Genomic DNA, 19,652 nt, shown 5'->3' on the forward strand with positions numbered 1-19,652 from the left:
TCACTGCGGCGGGGGTCGTGGCGGGCGGGGGGAGGGGTGGCGGGGGGTGGGGTTGGTGGGGGGGGGCGCGAGGCGGCCGCCTGGCGGGGAGGTGGGCGACACAAAGGCAATAATTTCCAGATAGCTCCATGACAGTTCACGTAGTCTCCCTAAATGTGAAGGGTCTGAACACCCCGAATAAGAGGCGCATACTCTTTCGCGAACTAAAGAGACTCAAAGCGGATGTTGCCTTCCTCCAGGAGACACATATCACCAAGCAGACGCAATTTAAACTTAAAGACCGTCTCTACTCGGTCTCCCACGAGTTTTTTTATTGTTTTTCAAATTCCTATTGATGCCTATTGACCAGTTTTACAAGTTTAACCCCTTAAGGACACATGACATGTCTGACACGTCATGATTCCATTTTATTCCAGAAGTTTGGTCCTTAAGGGGTTAAGATTTGGAAGGAATGGGGGTGTGCCATATCAATGACATAAAGGAGCTGAACAGTCTCTGTCAATGAGCTAAGCCCTTAACCCCTTAAGGACACATGACGTGTGTGACATGTCATGATTCCCTTTTATTCCAGAAGTTTGGTCCTTAAGGGGTTAAGATTTGGAAGGAATGGGGGTGTGCCATATCAATGACATAAAGGAGCTGAACAGTCTCTGTCAATGAGCTAAGCCCTTAACCCCTTAAGGACACATGACGTGTGTGACATGTCATGATTCCCTTTTATTCCAGAAGTTTGGTCCTTAAGGGGTTAAGATTTGGAAGGAATGGGGGTGTGCCATATCAATGACATAAAGGAGCTGAACAGTCTCTGTCAATGAGCTAAGCCCTTAACCCCTTAAGGACACATGACGTGTGTGACATGTCATGATTCCCTTTTATTCCAGAAGTTTGGTCCTTAAGGGGTTAAAGGGACACTCAAGGCACCCAGACCACTTCTGCCCATTAGAGTGGTCTGGGTGCCAACACCCACTACTCTTAACCCTGCAAGTGTAATTATTGCAGTTTTTTATAAACTGCAATAATTACCTTGCAGGGTTAACTCCAGAAAACCTGTGCTAGAGCGTCGCTGGACGTCCTCACGCTGTGTGAGGACCTCCAGCGTCGCTCAAATCCCCATAGGAAAGCATTGAAAATCTTTTCAATGCTTTCCTATGGGGAGACCTAATGCGCATGCGCGGCATTGCCGCGCATGCACATTAGGTCTCCTCGGCCGGTGGGCGGGATCAGTCTCGCCCACCGGCCAACGGAGACAGAAAGAGGAGCGGCGGCGGAGGAGGAGAAAGCAACGAGCAACGAGGGACATCGTCGCTGCCTCAGGTAAGGCCGGGGATTGGGGGGTGGGAGGGAGAGGGAACCTTCAGTGCCAGGAAAACTGATTCCCTTTAACTGCAGGCCTTAGCTCAGTAAAACTAACAGATGTTTCTGCGTAGGAACTTACGGTTGTCTGGCATTTGTGATAGAGGCAGGAAGCGGTGCTTGGAGGAGTCCAGGTAATAAGTCATTAATTAAGCTATCAACAATGGACTGGAATGTCAGGTGCAGTATAGGAACCTTTACAAATACACTTGTGTATCACATTAGTCCTCCTAATACTGCCTGACAGATGCACTATGCTGGATGAACAGCATGAAGATTTGTATAATACATGCAGGGCCAGACTGGGAAAGAAATTCGGCCCGGGCATTTTTTGAGTCACAGCGGCCCACTGAGAAGGGGGTGAAGCCAGAGAGGGGTGCTTTGTCATCACCAATGACAGGCACGCCCCCTCTCAAATTGAGCATGTTGGTTCAATGCTGTTGAAGGGTGCAATATGTGTGTGTGTGTGTGTGTGTATGTATGAGGGGTGCACTGTGTGTGAAGGCTGCAGTGTGTGCATAGGCGTGCGCAGCCTATTGCATTAGGGTGTGCACCCTCAAGCACACGCGGCGTGTGTGTATATATATATATATATATATATGTATATGTATGTATATATATACACATATATACACACACACACACACAAAGCTGTGTGTGTGCTGTGTGAGGGTGCTGTTAGTGTGATGTGTGTGTGCTGGTATTGTACTATGTGGGTGAGGGTGTTTGTGTGTGCGTGCTTGTGAGGGTGCTGTGAATGTACTGTGTGTCAGGGTGCTGTTTGTGTGTGTGTGTGTGTGTGCACTTGTGAGGGTGCTGTAAATGTACCGTGTGTCAGGGTGCTGTTTGTGTGTGAGGGTACTGGTAGTGTTTTGTGTGTGTGTGTTAGGGTCCTGTTTGTGTTTGTGAGGGTGCTATGTGTGTGGGTGCTGTATGTGTGTGTGGGTGCTGTATGTGTGTGTGGATGCTGTATGTGTGTGGGTGCTGTATGTGTGTGGGTGCTGTGTGTGTGGGTGCTGTATGTGTGTGGGTGCTGTGTGTCTGTCGGTGCTGTATGTGTGTAGGTGCTGTATGTGTGTGGGTGCTGTGTATGTCTGTGGGTGCTGTGTATGTCTGTGGGTGCTGTGTATGTCTGTGGGTGTGCTGTGTATGTCTGTGGGTGTGCTGTGTATGTCTGTGGGTGTGCTGTGTATGTCTGTGGGTGCTGTGTATGTGTGTGGGTGCTGTGTATGTCTGTGGGTGCTGTGTGTGGGTGCTGTGTATGTGTGTGGGTGCTGTGTATGTCTGTGGGTGCTGTGTATGTGTGTGCTGTGTATGTGTGTGGGTGATTGTGGGGGGTGGAGGTGGGGGTACATTATTTAATATCCCCCCTCCCTTCTTACTTTATGTGGGGAGGGGGGATTCTTGTTCCTTGTCCCTGGTGGTCCAGTGGAGGTGGGGGCAGATCAGTTATCCCCCCTCCCTTGTTACCTTATGCCTGGGAGGGGGGATCCTGCTGCTGCTGCCATCCTTCCCTGGTGGTCCAGAGGAGAGTGAACTCTAGCCCCGCAGGGCTAGAGTTCACTCACGCGAGATCTGAGCGTTGCCGCGGCAACGCTCAGATCTCGCGAGAGGAACCCTGCGGAGCTGCTGGCAATAGCTCCGCCGGTCCTCTCCTGCCTCCCTCCCTGCATGTGAGCCGGGGAGGGGAGGCTGAGAGCAGAGCCGGCGCTCGGATAGCGCCGGCTCTGCATGAGCCGGCAGGGGGGATCCTGAGATCTCCCCTGCCGGTCTCAATACATAGGCGTGCCGCTGGGATTAGGGTGTGCCCAGGCACACCCGGCACACCCCGTGCGCACGCCTATGAGTGTGTGTGTGTGTGTGTGTGAGGGGTGCACTATATATGAAAGGCGCAGTGTGTATGAACGGTGCAGTGTGTGTCTGTGTGAAGGGTGCAGTGTGTGAGTGCAGTGTGTGAGGAGTGCAGTGTGTGAATGGTGTAGTTAGTGTGTGTGTTTGGTGTGCAGTGAGGGGAAGAGGAGTGCAGTGTGTGTGTGTAAGGGGTGCGGTGTGTGTGAGTATGTGTCTGTGTGAAGAGTTCAGTGTGCGAGTACAGTTTGTGTGTGAGTGAAGGGTGCAGTGTGTGAGGAGTGTAGTGTGTGTGTTTGGTGTGCGGGGGGTAATGAGTGCAGTGTGTGTGTGTGAGGGGTGCAGTGTGAGGCTGTGTGTAAGAGGTGCATATGTGTGTGTGTGAAAAGTGTAGTGTGTATGAAAGGTGCTGTCACGATTTGGGGAACCCAACACGCTAACACACACACAGACACACACACAGAAAGTGTGCAGTACCGGTCCTTAGAGTGGCCGAGCTAAGCACACACAGAATAGTCAGGAGACAAGCCGAGTAAGGGGAACCAGAAAACAGAGAAACAAGCCGAGGTCAAAGGGTAGGAGAAATTCACAAAGTCAGTATAACCAGCCAGAGAGTACGTAACCAGAAAGCACACGTTCAGAATCAATACTATAAAGCAAAGACCACAACAGGGCACTGAGAGACAGGAAAGGTAAGTATATATATCCTTGCCTTAATTCTGATTGGATAACTTCCAATCAGAATTAACAAACACACGTGGGGGATATCTATACCCCCCACTGTGATTGTTGCACTGTCGCTTTAACGCCGGGTCACGTGAGCGACCCCGGCGTACTGATATCAGTGCCGGCTGCCAGCGTGCAGCGTTAGACATGCTGCTGCTGGGAGGAGGAGAAGAGGACACGAGTAGCGTGTCAAGGGGAGAGGAAGCCGCTCGCAGACCGGTAAGAGGAGGGGGGACCGTGGGCAGCGATGGACCGAGGGTGAGTGCTGCGAGAGGACTGCAGCCTTCCCTCACCGCTGCCCGCGGAGCCCTGACATAACCCCCCCTCGAGGACCGCCCAGAGGGCGGGAAGCCGAAGGCTTCAAAGGAAACCGCGCATGAAAGGAGCGGATCAAAGAGGGTGCGTCCAAGTCAGAGACAGAAACCCACGACCGCTCCTCAGGGCCGTAACCCTTCCAATCAACTAGATACTGCAACCGACCTCGAGAGAAACGAGAATCAAGGAGAGCAGCCACCTCGTATACGTCACTAGAGACCGCGCGGAGGGCATCGGAACGCCTGAGAGACCCAGAGAACCGATTACAGAGCAAGGGCTTCAAAAGGGAGGTGTGAAAGGTGTTAGGTATACGCATGGAAGGAAGCAAGGCCAGGGAGTAGGACACAGGATTGACCCTACGCAACACCTTATAGGGACCAAGGAACCTGGGCGCGAACTTCATCGAGGGAACCCTAAAGCGGAGATTCCTAGAGGACAACCAAACCCTATCACCCGGAGTATAAGAAGGAGCCACACACCTACGACGATCAGCAAATCTCTTTTGAGTAGCAGCAGCACGACAAAGAGCAGTATGGACCTGATCCCACATCTTCCATAAGGAGGCGAGGTGCTCGTCCAAAGCGGGCATTCCCTTGTCGGAGAACACACCGGGAAGGACAGCGGGTTGGAACCCGTAAGCCACCATAAAAGGACTTACGCCAGTAGAAGAATGAGACACAGTGTTCCTGGCAAATTCAGCCCAGGGAAGGAGATGGGACCAGTTGTCCTGGTGTGCATTCGTGAAACAGCGTAAATACAACTCCACAGACTGATTTGCTCGTTCGGCAGCTCCATTAGATTGCGGATGATAGGAGGAAGTAAACGATAAGGAGACCCCCATCTCAGCACAAAAGCCCCTCCAAAACCGAGAGACAAACAGAGGACCCCTGTCAGATACAATATCTTGTGGTATACCATGCAAGCGGAACACCTCTTTGGCAAACACCTGAGCCAACTGAACCGCAGAAGCGGAATGAAGTGCGCCATTTTGGAGAACCTATACATTACAGTCAAAATTACTGTCTGTCCATCAGATGAAGGAAGATCCACAATAAAGTCCATGGATAAGTGTGTCCACGGTTTCTTGGGTACAGATAGGGGCATAAGGAGTCCCAGGGGTTTAACATTAGGGGACTTACACTGTGTGCAGACACGGCAAGCCTGCACATAATCTACCACGTCTTTTTTGAGTGAGGGCCACCAAAACTGTTGGAGGAGACCCTTGTAAGTCTTGGTAACCCCTGGATGACCAGCCGTTTTGGCTGTGTGAAATAAAGTTAATAACTTCTTTCTGTCTTTTACTTTAACGTATAGTTTACCAATAGGAGTCTCAGGGGGAGCTTGGGATTGGTATGACTTGATACCATCAAGAAAAAGAGACGAAATAACTAAACGAGTAGTAGCTATTATATTAGATGTGGGTACAATGGGCTCAGGAGTGGAAGTAATAGAATCTACAGGTTCGTACTGGCGGGAGATAGCATCAGCCTTGACATTTCGATATCCAGGCCTGTTACAAATCGCTATTTGTAACTGGCCCTTTAAATGGAAAATTGCCCTGCTTCCCTGGATTGTGGAGAAGCCTATTTGCCAGCCTCCTTCCTCATGACTATGGCCCCTGGGAGATTGTGCCCCTGAAACTTGTTAACTTTTATTGGGTGTGTATGGCCCTTTAAGAACTGTCTGGGGACATATTGTGACTTTGCTGAACAATACCCCTTTGAGACTATGTCCCCAGACCTGTGAAATAACTTGCCCCTGGCTCTCTCCCACTTGGTTCAGTAAATAGGGCTTACTGAACCAAGTACCACACAGGCGGACCACCCAGAAGTTAAAGTGTGCAGGCAATTTACCTCCCAGGCTGTGAGGTTACTGCAGGTTAATTGCACGTGGCGGCGGCCATCTTTGTTCATTCGAATGCGGTCAGCGGTGTATGCTAAAGATTCTGTGGAACTGAAATCGGCTACACATTTTACCGAACACCGCTGACCCTTACCTTCTCCTACACTTCGTTTTTCAGCTCCAGAGACTAAGTCCCGTTCGAAATGGCCGACCGCACAGCCCAAATCTATGGAACTGTTTTGGGCAGGAAATTGTGCTTGCGGTCGGTCATAAAGGGACCTCCAGCTAACTTTTGATCCACTGGAGGGATTTGGCTGATTTTTGGAAGTGTTTATGTTTGATGTATGCTGAGTTCAAATGTGTAATTTTTATGGAGATTGAATGTATAGTTTTAAAGCTACAGTGTATGTGTGAAAACTGTATTTTTACTGTATGCTATAATTATGTTATGTGTTTATCTGAGGGGAGGAGATGTGGGGGTGGTACCATGATTGGGTGGTTCCATGATTGGTTAATTTCAACCTCCCCCTGGGAGTGTCCTGTGTGTACCTTTTTGTAATAAAAAGCAGGCTGGGTGTCCCAATCCTCAGTTCTTCTTGACCCTTCAAAACATAGCCTTGTCTCGTTATTGGAGGGAATTGCTGTATCACACTGGGGATTGCTATGCTCTGCATATTCCCCTGAGCTTAATCACTTAGCTCTTTTAAGAGCTTGTTCCGGATACGCTCTCCTGGAGGAGAGGTCTTCCCCACACGGTCCTGAATGCTGGAGGTTCATTCCAGGGTGGAAGGAAGACGGCGCGGCTCCAGTTAAGCTACGGCGGTTGTGGAGCCTGCGGTGGTTGTGGTGTCGTCTGCAGGGCTTGGAGTCCTCTGTAAGCGCTAGGAGCATCCATCAACGGAGGGTACTCGGTCGGAGTACACGGAGCTCCGTTACAAGGCCTGTATGTGATTATGTACTGAAAACGTGAGAGAAATAAAGACCATCTAGCTTGTCGAGAGGATAACCTTTTAGCGTCTGCGATATAGGATAGATTTTTATGATCGGTTATAACCAGAATCTTATGTCTAGCTCCTTCTAACAAGTACCTCCATTCTTTAAATGCCATCACTATAGCTAATAATTCCCTGTTCCCGACGTCGTAATTCTTTTCAGACTCTGACAAGCGTTTAGAAAAGTAACCACAGGGAAGGAGGGGTTCGTCATACGATTGTCTTTGTGACAACACTGCTCCTATACCTGATTCAGAGGCGTCTACTTCCAGTACAAAGGAAAGGGAAGGATCAGGATGGTGTAACACAGGGGCAGTGGCAAATGCCTTTTTAAGTGTCTCGAAGGCCACAATAGCATTAGGATTCCAAACCCTGGGGTGTAAACCTTTTTTAGTCAGTTTAGTGATAGGGGAAATAATGGATGAGAAGTTTTTAACAAACTTTCTATAATAATTGGCAAACCCTTTAAATCGCTGTATTGCCTTAAGTCCTTGGGGAAGGGGCCAGGACAGTATAGCTTACAATTTAGAAGGATCCATGCTGAATCCTTGTTCAGAAATAACATAACCCAGGAATTGTACAGAAGTTTGGTCGAATAAGCATTTTTCTAATTTACAATAAAGACCGTTCTGTAACAACCTCTTAAGCACCATCCTAACATGAGTATGATGTGCTTTCAAATCCGGAGAATATACAAGTATGTCATCAAGGTAGACTACGGCACAGACATGCAGTAGATCTCTAAGGACATCGTTTATGAGATCCTGAAATACGGCAGGAGCATTACACAATCCAAAAGGCATGACCAGATACTCGTAATGCCCACTACGTGTATTGAATGCCGTTTTCCATTCATCGTTCTCCTTGATACGAACAAGGTTATAAGCCCCCCTGAGGTCTAGTTTTGTGAAATAGTTAGAACCTTTGACACGATCAAACAACTCAGTAATGAGAGGGATCGGATAGGCATTTTTAATCGTTATATTGTTTAGAGCTCTGTAATCTATACACGGGCTCAAATCGCCCTCCTTCTTAGCCACAAAAAAGAAACCAGCACCAGCAGGAGAGGAGGACCTTCTAATAAAACCTTTACTTAAGGCCTCCCGTATGTACTCCTCCATGACCTGGTTTTCTTTCTCTGAAAGAGGGTAGACCTTACCCCTAGGAGGCATAGTACCCGGTAATAGGTTTATGGCACAGTCATACTCACGGTGTGGGGGTAGCTTATCTGCCTCCCTTTTTTCGAAAACCAATGCAAGGTCAGCATACACAGAAGGGACAGAAACAGAAAGTGGTTTAGCCGTGGGCACGTTGAGTAAACAAACGGGACGTACATGGGCCATACAGTCTCGTTGACAGGATTCCCCCCAGGAGAGTATGTCTAAACAACCCCAATCAAGTACTGGGTTGTGTTTAACTAACCAGGGAAAACCCAGAACGATGGAAGCAGTAGGGGAGTCAATTATTTGGAAGGTTAACCTTTCCTTGTGTAAAGCACCCACAGACATAACTATATCTTGGGTTTCATGGGTCACCAGAGGCTTCTCAAGTGGTCTACCATCTATGGCCTCAACGGCCAAGGGTGTGGTCTTTTGGATCAAAGTCAAGGCTGCGGTTTTGGCAAAGTTCTCATCCATTAGGTTGTCTGCCGCACCTGAATCGATCAAGGCTTTGGTTCTTATAGTGGTTTGATTGACCAAAAGAGAAACTGTAATAAATGGTCTGGAGATCGACACATGAGGGGACAAAGTCATAACACCCGAGGCCGACCCCTCTCTAGGCCTTAGGTGCTGGAGTTTCCCTGCAATTTAGGGCAGGTATTACAGTGGTGCCCCCTCTTTCCACAATAAAGACATAACCCCTCCCTTCTACGATACGTTCTTTCAGCCTCAGTTAACCCCGTAGCACCCAGTTGCATGGGTTCGGGGGATGGTTGCCTAGGAGCGGGTAACGCTAGTAATGCAGTACTGGGTAGAGCAGGTAACACCCGTGTATCCAGCCGTCTTTGACTACGTCTCTCTCTAATGCGGTTATCAATAAGGATTACATAGTCTATAACATCATCTAGAAGGACAGGCAGTTCCCTGGATGCTATTTCATCCAGTATGTAAGCGGCCAAACCCTCCTGAAAGGCTGTTACGAGGGCGTCGTTATTCCAAACCACTTCAGCTGCTAGAGTGCGGAATTCGATAGTATAATCCGTTACAGATCTGTTACCCTGTCGAACCCTAAGCAGAGCTTTGCCAGCAGAGGCAACCCTACCGGGTTGATCAAACGTGCGTTTGAATGCTGACAAAAAATCTGCAAAGGACATAGGAGACATATTCTCCCACATGGGGTTTGCCCATGCTAAAACTCTCCCGGACAGGTGGTTTATCAAAAAGGCAATTTTGGATCTGTCGGTGGGATAGGAATGTGGATTCATCACCAAATGGATGTCGATTTGATTGAGGAAACCACGACACAAAGCTGGGTCACCACTATAGCGCTGTGGCGGTGTCATATGGACTACATGAGCGGGGACGGGTACTGGAGTGGCAATGGGTTCAGGCACAGCAGCAGCCGCCTCCTGGACGGCAGGCTGCAAGTGTGCAGTACGAGCCAGTATGGTCTGTAAAGCTTGAGCAAACTGATCCATACGGTGGAGGGGGCAGTGTGTATGAAAGGTGCTGTGTGTATGTGTGTGTCTGTGTGAAGCGTGCAGTGAGTATGAAAGGTGATGTGTGTATGTGTGTGTCTGTGTGAAGGGTGCGGTATGTCAGGAGTGAAGTGTGTGAAGGGTGTAGTTAGTGTGTGTATGTTTGGTGTGCAGTGATGAAAGTAATACATAAATATGTTTGTTTTTTATTAAAAAACAAAAAAAAATCTATACTTTATATCCCCGTAGAGGTGAATCCCTTGAATCCCTGGTGGTCGTAGTGGAGGTGAATCCCTGGTGGTTGTAGTGGTGAGTTAACTTTCCCAAGATAGGAGCGTTGCCACGGTAACCGTGGCAACGCTCTGACCTTGCGTGAGAAACCCAGCTGAGCTGCTTGCTAGAGCTCCGAGTCCTCCTCTCCCTCCCCAGCCGGCGGCCGCTTGTTAGTGCTAGTGGGCCTTGTAAGGGAGATCTTTGATTTCACCACCAGCCCATGAAGACACACAGCAAGGCCGGCGCTCGGATAGATATCCTGTGATCTCCCCAGCTGGCCTGGGCCCATGGTTATCGCGACCCACCTGCCTGAATATATGTCACATGATACAGTTGTTTAACAGAGGTTCTGTCACGTTTTTAACATCCTTACGCTGCATTAGGTAAGATTTACAGGATTATTTACTAAAGTGAGAGTTCCAAGTGAATTTAAATTTTAAGGCCAAATAATTTTAAAGTTTGGCTATTCAGACCTTGAATTTAAATTCACTTTTAATTCTGACTTTAGTAGATAACCCTGCGGGTATTGTCCTGATGGACAAAATCCGGTGCAAATGACCAAATTCCAACCACAGTGGTATTTCTCAAATTTACTAAAGCCAAATACGGTCAGAATGTCGTCGGCCAGATTAAAATCAGTGCAGAACTTTTGCATCTGAACCCTATACATAATATAAGATTCGGGAGATTTTCAAAACACTGATATTAATAAAATTCAGAACCGAATGCATCCGGTAGGATGCACATTCGCAAATTAATGTTCACTTGCTTTTATGCAAGCAAATAATAATCTTGGTGGATTTTTAAAAAATCCAGGACCAGCATTCAGATCTACATTTCTTTTCTATTTTTTTTTTCTAATTCAGGTCTACATTTCAGCCATCCGATTACTGGGAATTATAAAGTGCCAGCATATTCTGCAGCGCTGCACAATCGGGAAAATCGACAGTATAGTAGATAAACCAATACAAAGGGAATGAGCTGAGATCTATCATTTACATTACTGTTATACAAGTGACTAAGCAAGAGCTTACAATCTAAAGTGGACTTAAAACAAGGGGAGATTTGAAGGTAATGGATAGGTAATTCTTCTTGACCTCTCAGCGGCCTTTGACACCGTTGATCATGCTCTCCTTCTTCAAACTCTTCAATCGCTTGGTCTCTGTCCTCGCATGGTTTTCCTCTTATCTCTCCCAACGCTCATTCAGTGTCTCCTTTTCTAATGATACCTCCTCCCCCCGCCCTGTCTCAGTTGGAGTCCCCCAGGGCTCCTTCCTGGGTCCCCTTCTATTTTCTCTTTATACTGCATCGCTTGGCAAATTTATTACCTCTTTTGGATTCCACTACCACGTGTACGCTGATGACACCCAGCTATATCTCTCCTCCCCAGACCTCTCCCATGCCGTCCTGCAACGTGTCACTGCTTGCCTTTCTTCCATCTCTGACTGGATGTCCTCCCGCTTTCTGAATCTTAATCTCTCAAAAACTGAGCTCCTTGTCTTTCCTCCTCCTAATACTGATCCTCCTCTTTCGCTCTCCCTTCAAGTTTGTGGTACCAACATCAGTCCATCCTTGCAAGCGCGCTGTCTTGGCGTCATGAGACTCTGGTCTCACCTTTGAGCCTTACATCCAGCATGTTGGCAAATCCTGTAGATTCCATCTTAAAAACATAGCCCGCATCCGCCCCTTTCTTGCACCAGATACTACCAAGGAGCTTGTCCATGCTCTAGTAATTTCCTGCATGGATTATTGTAACCCTCTCCTGATTGGTCTTCCCAATAGCCGTACTGCACCCCTACAGTCTGTAATGAATGCTGCTGCTAGATTGATTTTCCTCTCTAGTCGTTTCTCTCACACCTCACCCCTCTGCCAGTCCTTACATTGGCTTCCTGTATGCTATAGGAGTCAATTCAAGGTACTAACTCACACCTATAAAGCACTGAACAACTCTAGCCCCTCTTATATCTCCTCACAGATCCATAGGTATGTCCCTTCTCGGTCTCTCCGCTCTGCCCGTGACCACCTCCTGTCCGTTGTCCGCACTCGTACGGCCAACTCGCGCTTGCAGGACTTCTCCCTTCCTATGGAATAGTCTGCCTACCGCCATCAGACTCTCCCCTAGTCTTGCATCTTTTAAGAAGTGCCTTAAAACCTATCTCTTTAGGAAAGCTTATGGCCTCCAAGACTAATCCCTACCTCACATACCTGTCTCTTGCCCTCTCCTAAAGGGCAGCCCACCTTATTTGATTGCAAATTACTGTCCTAATGTGTTTTACACCCCACCTCCTATAGAATGTAAGCTTGATTGAGCAGGGTCCTCTTCAACTTATTGTTCCTGTAAGTTTATTTGTAATTGTCCTATTTATAGTTAAATCCCCTCTCATAATATTGTAAAGCGCTACGGAATCTGTTGGCGCTATATAAATGGCACTAATAATAATAAGTACATGTGCATGGACGAGAGAGATTGTAGCCGTAATTAGTCCAGTGATGCAGATGTAAAAAGATGTATATAGTGTAATTGAGGGGATAAATGGGGAATGTCATTTTGGGGGTGTTCTTTTAATTTATTTTCATGCTTCTATAGTCTTTCTTTAGTTAAAATAATTATATAGATACTATAGTAGGAAAAACTGTGTCTTTTCCAATTTTTTTGTTATATCTATTATTATATTACATAATACACACATAATTAAACCACAATATACAATATCTATGTACTAAATGAGGAGACATTATGGGTGAACAAATACATGACAAAACCGGCCAAACAGCTTAGGATGTTTAGACCGAGCCAGGCCAAACACGCTGTGTCTGTGTCATATTTCATGTCAAAGGACTAGGCTTGCCTACCCAGGAACTACATCTCCCAGACACCAATGCTCACGCCAACCCGGAAGTGCAGTTAAGTTGTAACCGAGTCAGGGGTAAATTGTCCCCAGCACTGTCTGAGCTCCTGCTTCAACTCCAAAGCCGGGAAGTTTTATCGGGTCTCCCCGCACTGACCATGAAACACGCCATCTTCCTCCTCTTATTCGATCCAGCTTGCATCCTCCTGCTTATAGTAAGTGATGGCCGTTTATACCGACTTAATAATTTTATTTATCGCCGCAACTACTGACGTTAAATCACACTTTGTAGCTCATTACCTGTAACGTGCTTACTGTATCAACCCTCTCTGAACCTGCTCCCTGTGGGTGGGCTAGTGGGCTTATATATAATTATGCCAGTTTTGTGGGCCCATAGACCGGGGTGATGAAGCGGGTCAGGGGCCCCACTGCCCAGTATGAGTGGCAGTTAGCGCTCCTGGTTTGGACATTGTCCTGCTCCCTCTGACGTCAGTGATCCTAAAAATGGTCAGCAGCCCCAGCGGCGTGGCTGAATGTAACGCTATGGCGGATCAGTGTAACCCAGGCTTGTCACTCAGCTCTCCGGCTGTTACTGGGTACAAAGCGGAGGGTCCAGCGAATCTACACTGATCCATGCAGTGCGGGTTACACACACATTGTTTGTGTCAGGGTGTGTTTTATATATATATATATAATTTTACATTGTGTAAATATTGACTTGGTATGTGATAACAGTGTGTGCCTGCACGGCTCTCCCGCACACAGTGACCGGCACACTATATATACACTGTGTATGAAGGCTCTGGGTGGACACATGGTCTTTGTACCGCCCGAGCCATTCTCTCGGTTACAGTGTAATCATATCGGGCATCTTCCAATCACAGCAGCGTCACCCGAGTCCTGTGCTGTCTCCTTGCGATTGGGCATTGACGCGGAAGTGGGACACGTTCAGCCGGCTGTATACCCGGAAGCGAAGATGAACAGCCTAACTTTACATTGAAAAAGTGAAATAACAGGAACGCCGAATTAGCTATTTTGTGCCTTAAAATGGACACTACATGCGCCCGCACAATTTCTGTGCATTGCATGGCCTTAAACGTGTTTTTTTTTGGTTTGTTTTTTAAATACATATTTAGCTGTATTTTCCTATACCGGGGGGAGGGGTAATAAAAAATAAAAAAAATTACTTGATTTGCGGCATTCTGTTTCTCAAAGGGACTCTGGGGTTGAAACCTGTGCACGCCCTACTTAATGTATAATGTACAACCGAATTAAAAAAACAAAACGCAATTGGCATTTACAAAATCGCCCTCTTCTAAATGCCTCTCCTCTAATGCCATTCTCTGCATTTCTGCTGCTAGTGTAGAGATTTCATTTGAATATTTGATATAACCTCAGAACCACATTCATCAGCTAGCATGAGGAAAGGACAGTCCGCCCTACCTAATAGCTGAATTATGGCTGGGATTTCGTTTGCAATTGGTATTTACAAAGTGACAAAGTGAAGTCCCAGTCACGTTTGAATCTCAGAGCAGAATTATGATTGGAATTCCATGTTGCAAATAGTAATGTAAATAATATACAGATTTCAAAGTGAAATTTCAGTCATAAGTATCACATATTTGCACCTCAGAGTTGATCGGAATTATATGTTGACGCCTATGGGTATGTGTGCAACATGTAGGAGGGAGCATGCTGTTAATACTTTGTATCCACTGTAGCACATTTTTTTTTTTTTTTTTTTTTGAGAAAAGTGAGTGACCCCATTTAGCCAGGTTCTCTCGAAGAGAGATACAAATTATGTAGGCACCAGGTAAGTTGTCAAACTATTAAAACAGTTTGCTTACTGTAGGAAGGTGCCTGGGCATTACTGATGGACTGTAGTGGTTATGGTATTTGGAGTATTTCTTTAACCCAGCTTCACTGCTTACTTTTTTCATTCTTAAATACATAATCCCTGCTGGTTGCTATACTATCTTATGTGTTGTGCTCCATAAGCCAACAATGTTTATTTTTTTTGTTTCCCAGCCAACTAATTTTCACTGTTTTCTCTATTAACACAATTGTGGCTAGTAGGAAGCTTCTCAAAGATTTCTGGAAGTTGTAATTGAGCTAATAACATTCAATTGTAGAAGGTAGTATCATTCAACTACAACACCTTGAAACCTTTGCTATGCCAAATAAATATTATCAAACATCTTTATCATCTGGTATTCTGGGCAGTGCTCGCTGCATGACTATTGCAAATACATCAACTTTTTTTTTTTTTTGGTATTTCTTTAAATGCCATTTTTAAATAATACTTTTAAATAAAAAGATGGGATATTTCTTCCTGGAGTAATTCTTTTAAAATAGTAACTAACGTTCCACTATTTATTTCTTCTTTTCTTTTCTATTTTCCTTCTTTATCATTTAGTGCACCTACATGTATTATGCGCGATCTAAAGAATTCTTAGGACTCTTTCTCTTTATGCCCTTCAAAAATATTTAACGCCAGCAGTAGTGGTTATGATGTAAGGAGTACGCGGGCTCAGTTTCCCAGTAATGATGCAAACTGTTTATCAGCGCCATACTGATGCTTCCTGATGGTCAAATCAAGTGTTTCTGGCTTTTGCAATGCCACAGAAGCCACGTCTGTCGCCATTCATTGACTGAGAAACTAAGCTCACTACTCTCAATGCAGTGAATCGCATGAATTCATGTAAAGTTGCCCAGAATTATCATTAGTCAGCCTGGAATTCTAGTTCCAGGCTTGTTAATGATACCTCAATTACACTGCTAGAGATGGAGTTACACCTTCTGCGTCGAAAGTTGAAATCGTAGTGAAACACTGTACATACATGACCACTTGAAATCACATTTTAACTATTATATTTTTATTGACAGCTACTACAGTTAAATGAACATCCATCCCTCAGCGACAACTGTTTCATTCAAAAACTTTAGCTTTTAATGAGAGAGTTGTATCCATCCCAACATTTAAATGGTTAAAGAGAGACACTTTAATTTTGGGTGTTAGGGGGGTCTGACCAGGGGCCAACTGGTTGTGAGAAATTTTAAGTGACTTGCTAATAACAATTGTAGCAACTAAAGTATAATCTAGAACAATAGGCATTATTTACCCAAACTGCTTTTATAAACACATTTAGTGTTTGTATGTTCATTACTGTGATTATTATTTTAGTGAAGCTTTGTTATACACTAACTGAATGGTGCTCCTAGAAAAGAGGGACATTAGGATAGAAAAGAGCGACATAGGTATTTGGACCTAAAATACGGAACTGTTCCTCCCAAATAGGAGCACTTGGTAGGTATGCAATTGTGTGGCAGGAAAAGCAGGTAAATATGATAGCCACTAGAGGCGCTTCCTGCAGTTTCCACAAATTTAAATCAAATGGTCTCTAAAAGACGTCTGCCAAAAGATCCATGACCCCTTTAGGAGAATCCCACTACATATGAATGTAGGTGCCACTATGACTTTAGAGGTGCCAGAAATTACACACACCAAGGCCTGAGCTACCGCCTCTTACATATCCTCCCTCTCTTCACCCCCCTCCCCCCCAGTTTCTCCCAAATCTTTCTCTTTTGTTGTTCTGTATACTTCAAAAGACCCCAAACAAAGAAGTTAGCGCACATGTAGGTGTACAAATCATAAGTTACTTTTTATTATAATTTTTTTTCCCAACATATGGTGGAAGTACAATAGGGATGTGGTCTTCCCTGGGACAAGCATCTGAAAGAAATTAACATAACAAGATCCTTCTCCATTGGGTATAAAGTACTAACCTTCCAAGATCCCACAGTTCTTTTTCTTGTTCCAACAGTAACGGATGAGCATCTGAAGAATAGGAGACTGGTGAGGCACAGGGGGTGATACCTGGGGGAACTGGCCTGATAGCCTTTTGGGTGGAGAGCTGAATGGCCACGTTCTAACCTGCAGGATTACAGAGCAGGTAGGAGCTACTTGTTTTATGCCGAGTGTGGCTACCGGCGGAACATCTGGCAGTCCTTAGAGGCAGCTAATCACTGCATGAATAGGACGCGTGTGCACAGCAGTGGAGCGCACGCCCAGGAGGTTATGTGTTCCACCGAAGTTCCGACTGCACATGCCCGATTGGAGCATACGATTTTGGTGCTAAATTTGAAAAAAATATTTCTTAGAAAAAGCTGTACAGGTTCTACTGAAAGCATGGAGGCTACTCAGAACGGATCTCCCGTATCACCAAACCTCCCCCCCCCCCCCCCCCCCCCATATCTCCCCACATGGGTCAGAGGTTTTAGTTTTAGAGGCAAGATTTATTTGGTCTCAATCTTTAAAATCTCTGCTAAGGTTTTTTTTTTTATTGAACTAATGTAAAGGGTTGTGTGTGTGTGTGTGTGTATGTATGTATGTAATATGTGTGTGTGTGTGTGTGTGTATGTGTATATATATATATATATATATATATATATATATATATATATATATATATATATATATATATATATATATATATACATATACATATATATACACACACACACACACCAGCTTGCACTCACGGACTTGAAAAAGTAAAACCAGGAATTTCTTTATTCAAATAGCTGTCACACCTCGTCCGGGGCTTTCCTCAGGATGAACTGACAATGTCTGATGAAGATGATTTTATTACGGAAAGCATAGTTCTTCCTTCTGTACCAGGGAAGAAAGTGGTCAGTCAGAAATTCCACATACTTTGCAGAGGTCATCTTTACACCTTCGGGGACGTTAAAGGGGCCCACTAGCTCTCTTCGCATAATTCCGTCCCAAAACAGGACTCCACCACCGCCTTGCTGACATCGCAGCCTTGTTTGAACAGGGTGGCTGTCCACCAACCATCCACTACTCCATCCATCTGGACCATCCAGGGTTGCACGGCACTCATCAGTGAACAGGACTGTTTGAAAATTAGTCTTCATGAATTTTTCTGCCCAATGCAGCTGTTTTCTGCTTGTGAGCATTGGTTAGTGGTGGCCGAATAGAAGGTTTATGCACAGTTGCAAGACTCTGGAGGACTCTACACCTTGATGTCTGTGGGACTTCAGAGGCACCGGCAGCTTCAAATATCTGTTTGCTGCTATGTAATGGTATTTTAGCAGCTGCTGTCTTGATCCGATGCATGAATCTGGCAGAAATCTTCCTCAATGTGCCTTTATCTGCACTAACCCGTCTGTGCTCTAAATTAGCCACAAATCTCTTAATAGTGCGATGATCACTCTTAAGTTTTTGTGAAATATCTAATGTTTTCATACCTCGTCCAAGGCATTGAACTATTTCACTCTTTTCACCAGCAGAGAGATCCTTTTTCATCCCCATATGGTATGAAAATGGTGCTCTGCTTAATAAAATGGAACACCCTCCTTTAGTAGCTTTTCCTTAACCCTTTAAGGACCGGACTGTTTTTGCGATGTTGTACATTTGCGACCAGGCATCTTTTTACACTTTTGTGGTGTTTAGCTGTAATTTTCCGCTCTCTCATTTACTGTTCCCATACAAATTATATATTGTTTTTTTTCAGGACAAAAGGGGCTTTCTTTACATACCATTATTTATATAATCTCATGTAATTTAATTTAAAAAAAATGAAAAAATATGATGAAAAATTGAAAAAAAAAATACATGTTTTTTTACTTTTATGTGAAAAATCTTTTACTCATCTACAAAAGCGAATGAAAAAAACTGCTAAATAGATTCAAAATTTTGTCCTGAGTTTAAAAATACCCAGTGTTTACATGCTTTTTGCATAATAGAATAGGGGATCATCTGCTAAATACAGATCAAATGGAGAGACATAGCGTTTAACTGTGTGAGAGTAAGTGAAGTTTTATAGTTTACAATTGGCCACTCACAAATTATCAGATGTAAATCAGCCTTGAGTGAAATCTTTTTCTTCTGTTTCTTCACACTCCCATCAGTCAATCAGAGTATTTGCTCAAAAGAGAAAGTATATGGGGAAAAAAAAATAAAAATAAATCCCCTATTCTATTATGCATTTGTATGTTGTGAAGACAAGAGGAAGTCTTTGGGGACCTTGTTCTGGAAACTTTACCCCACAAAGGGAAGTTCCATTTTGCTTATTAACCATCACTGTTTTTTCACTGGGGTTGTGTGCACATATTCTGCTTTGTTTGTATATATTTACATGCTTTTTGCTATTTTTTTGCATGTTATAGGGCTATAAGTACAAGTAGGATATTGCGGTTTCAAAACATACATTTTTGAAATGTTTCAATAATGACATTGTAACACTATTATCTGTCATAAATCGCTGAATAACACCCCACATGTACATATTTTTTTAAAAGTAGACAACCCAGGGTATTCAATATGGGGTATGTCCAGACTTTTTTAGTAGCCACTTAGTCGCAAACACTGGCCAAAGTTAGCGTTCATATTTGTTTTGTGTGTGAAAAAAGTTAAAAACTAAATTGAACGCTAATTTTGGCCAGTGTTTGTGACCAAGTGGTTACTAAAAAAGACTGGACATACCCTATTTGCAATACCTTGGGTTGTCTTCTTTTGCAAATGGTATGCCATCATGGGGGTAATTCTCATTCCTGGGCTACCATACGCTCTCAAAGGCAACGTAACCAACCTGGCCATTTTCAATGTAAAAATATTTGACCCATATATTTTGACCCTGTAACTTTCAAAAACTCTATAAAACCTGTATATGGGGGGCACTGTTAGACTCGGGAGACTTTGCTGAACACAAATATTAGTGTTTCAAAACTGGAAAATGTATCACAACAATTATATCATCAGTAAAAGTGCTGTTTGTGTGTGAAAAATGCAAA

At 44.8% G+C, this 19,652-nt stretch overlaps 1 protein-coding gene across 1 annotated transcript in view; it reads left to right on the forward strand.

Annotated features, from left to right (window-relative positions):
- Positions 1-12,828: 12,828 nt before the first annotated feature.
- Positions 12,829-19,652, forward strand: part of ERP44 (endoplasmic reticulum protein 44) — a 93,809-nt gene continuing 86,985 nt past the window's right edge. Inside the window, exon 1 of the mRNA XM_063450620.1 lies at positions 12,829-13,051. Coding sequence (XP_063306690.1) covers positions 12,995-13,051 — 57 coding nt within the window. The 5' untranslated portion in view covers positions 12,829-12,994. The remainder of the gene's footprint in view (positions 13,052-19,652) is intronic.

Source organism: Pelobates fuscus, chromosome 4, assembly GCF_036172605.1.
Source record: "Pelobates fuscus isolate aPelFus1 chromosome 4, aPelFus1.pri, whole genome shotgun sequence".
Lineage (NCBI taxonomy): Eukaryota > Metazoa > Chordata > Amphibia > Anura > Pelobatidae > Pelobates > Pelobates fuscus.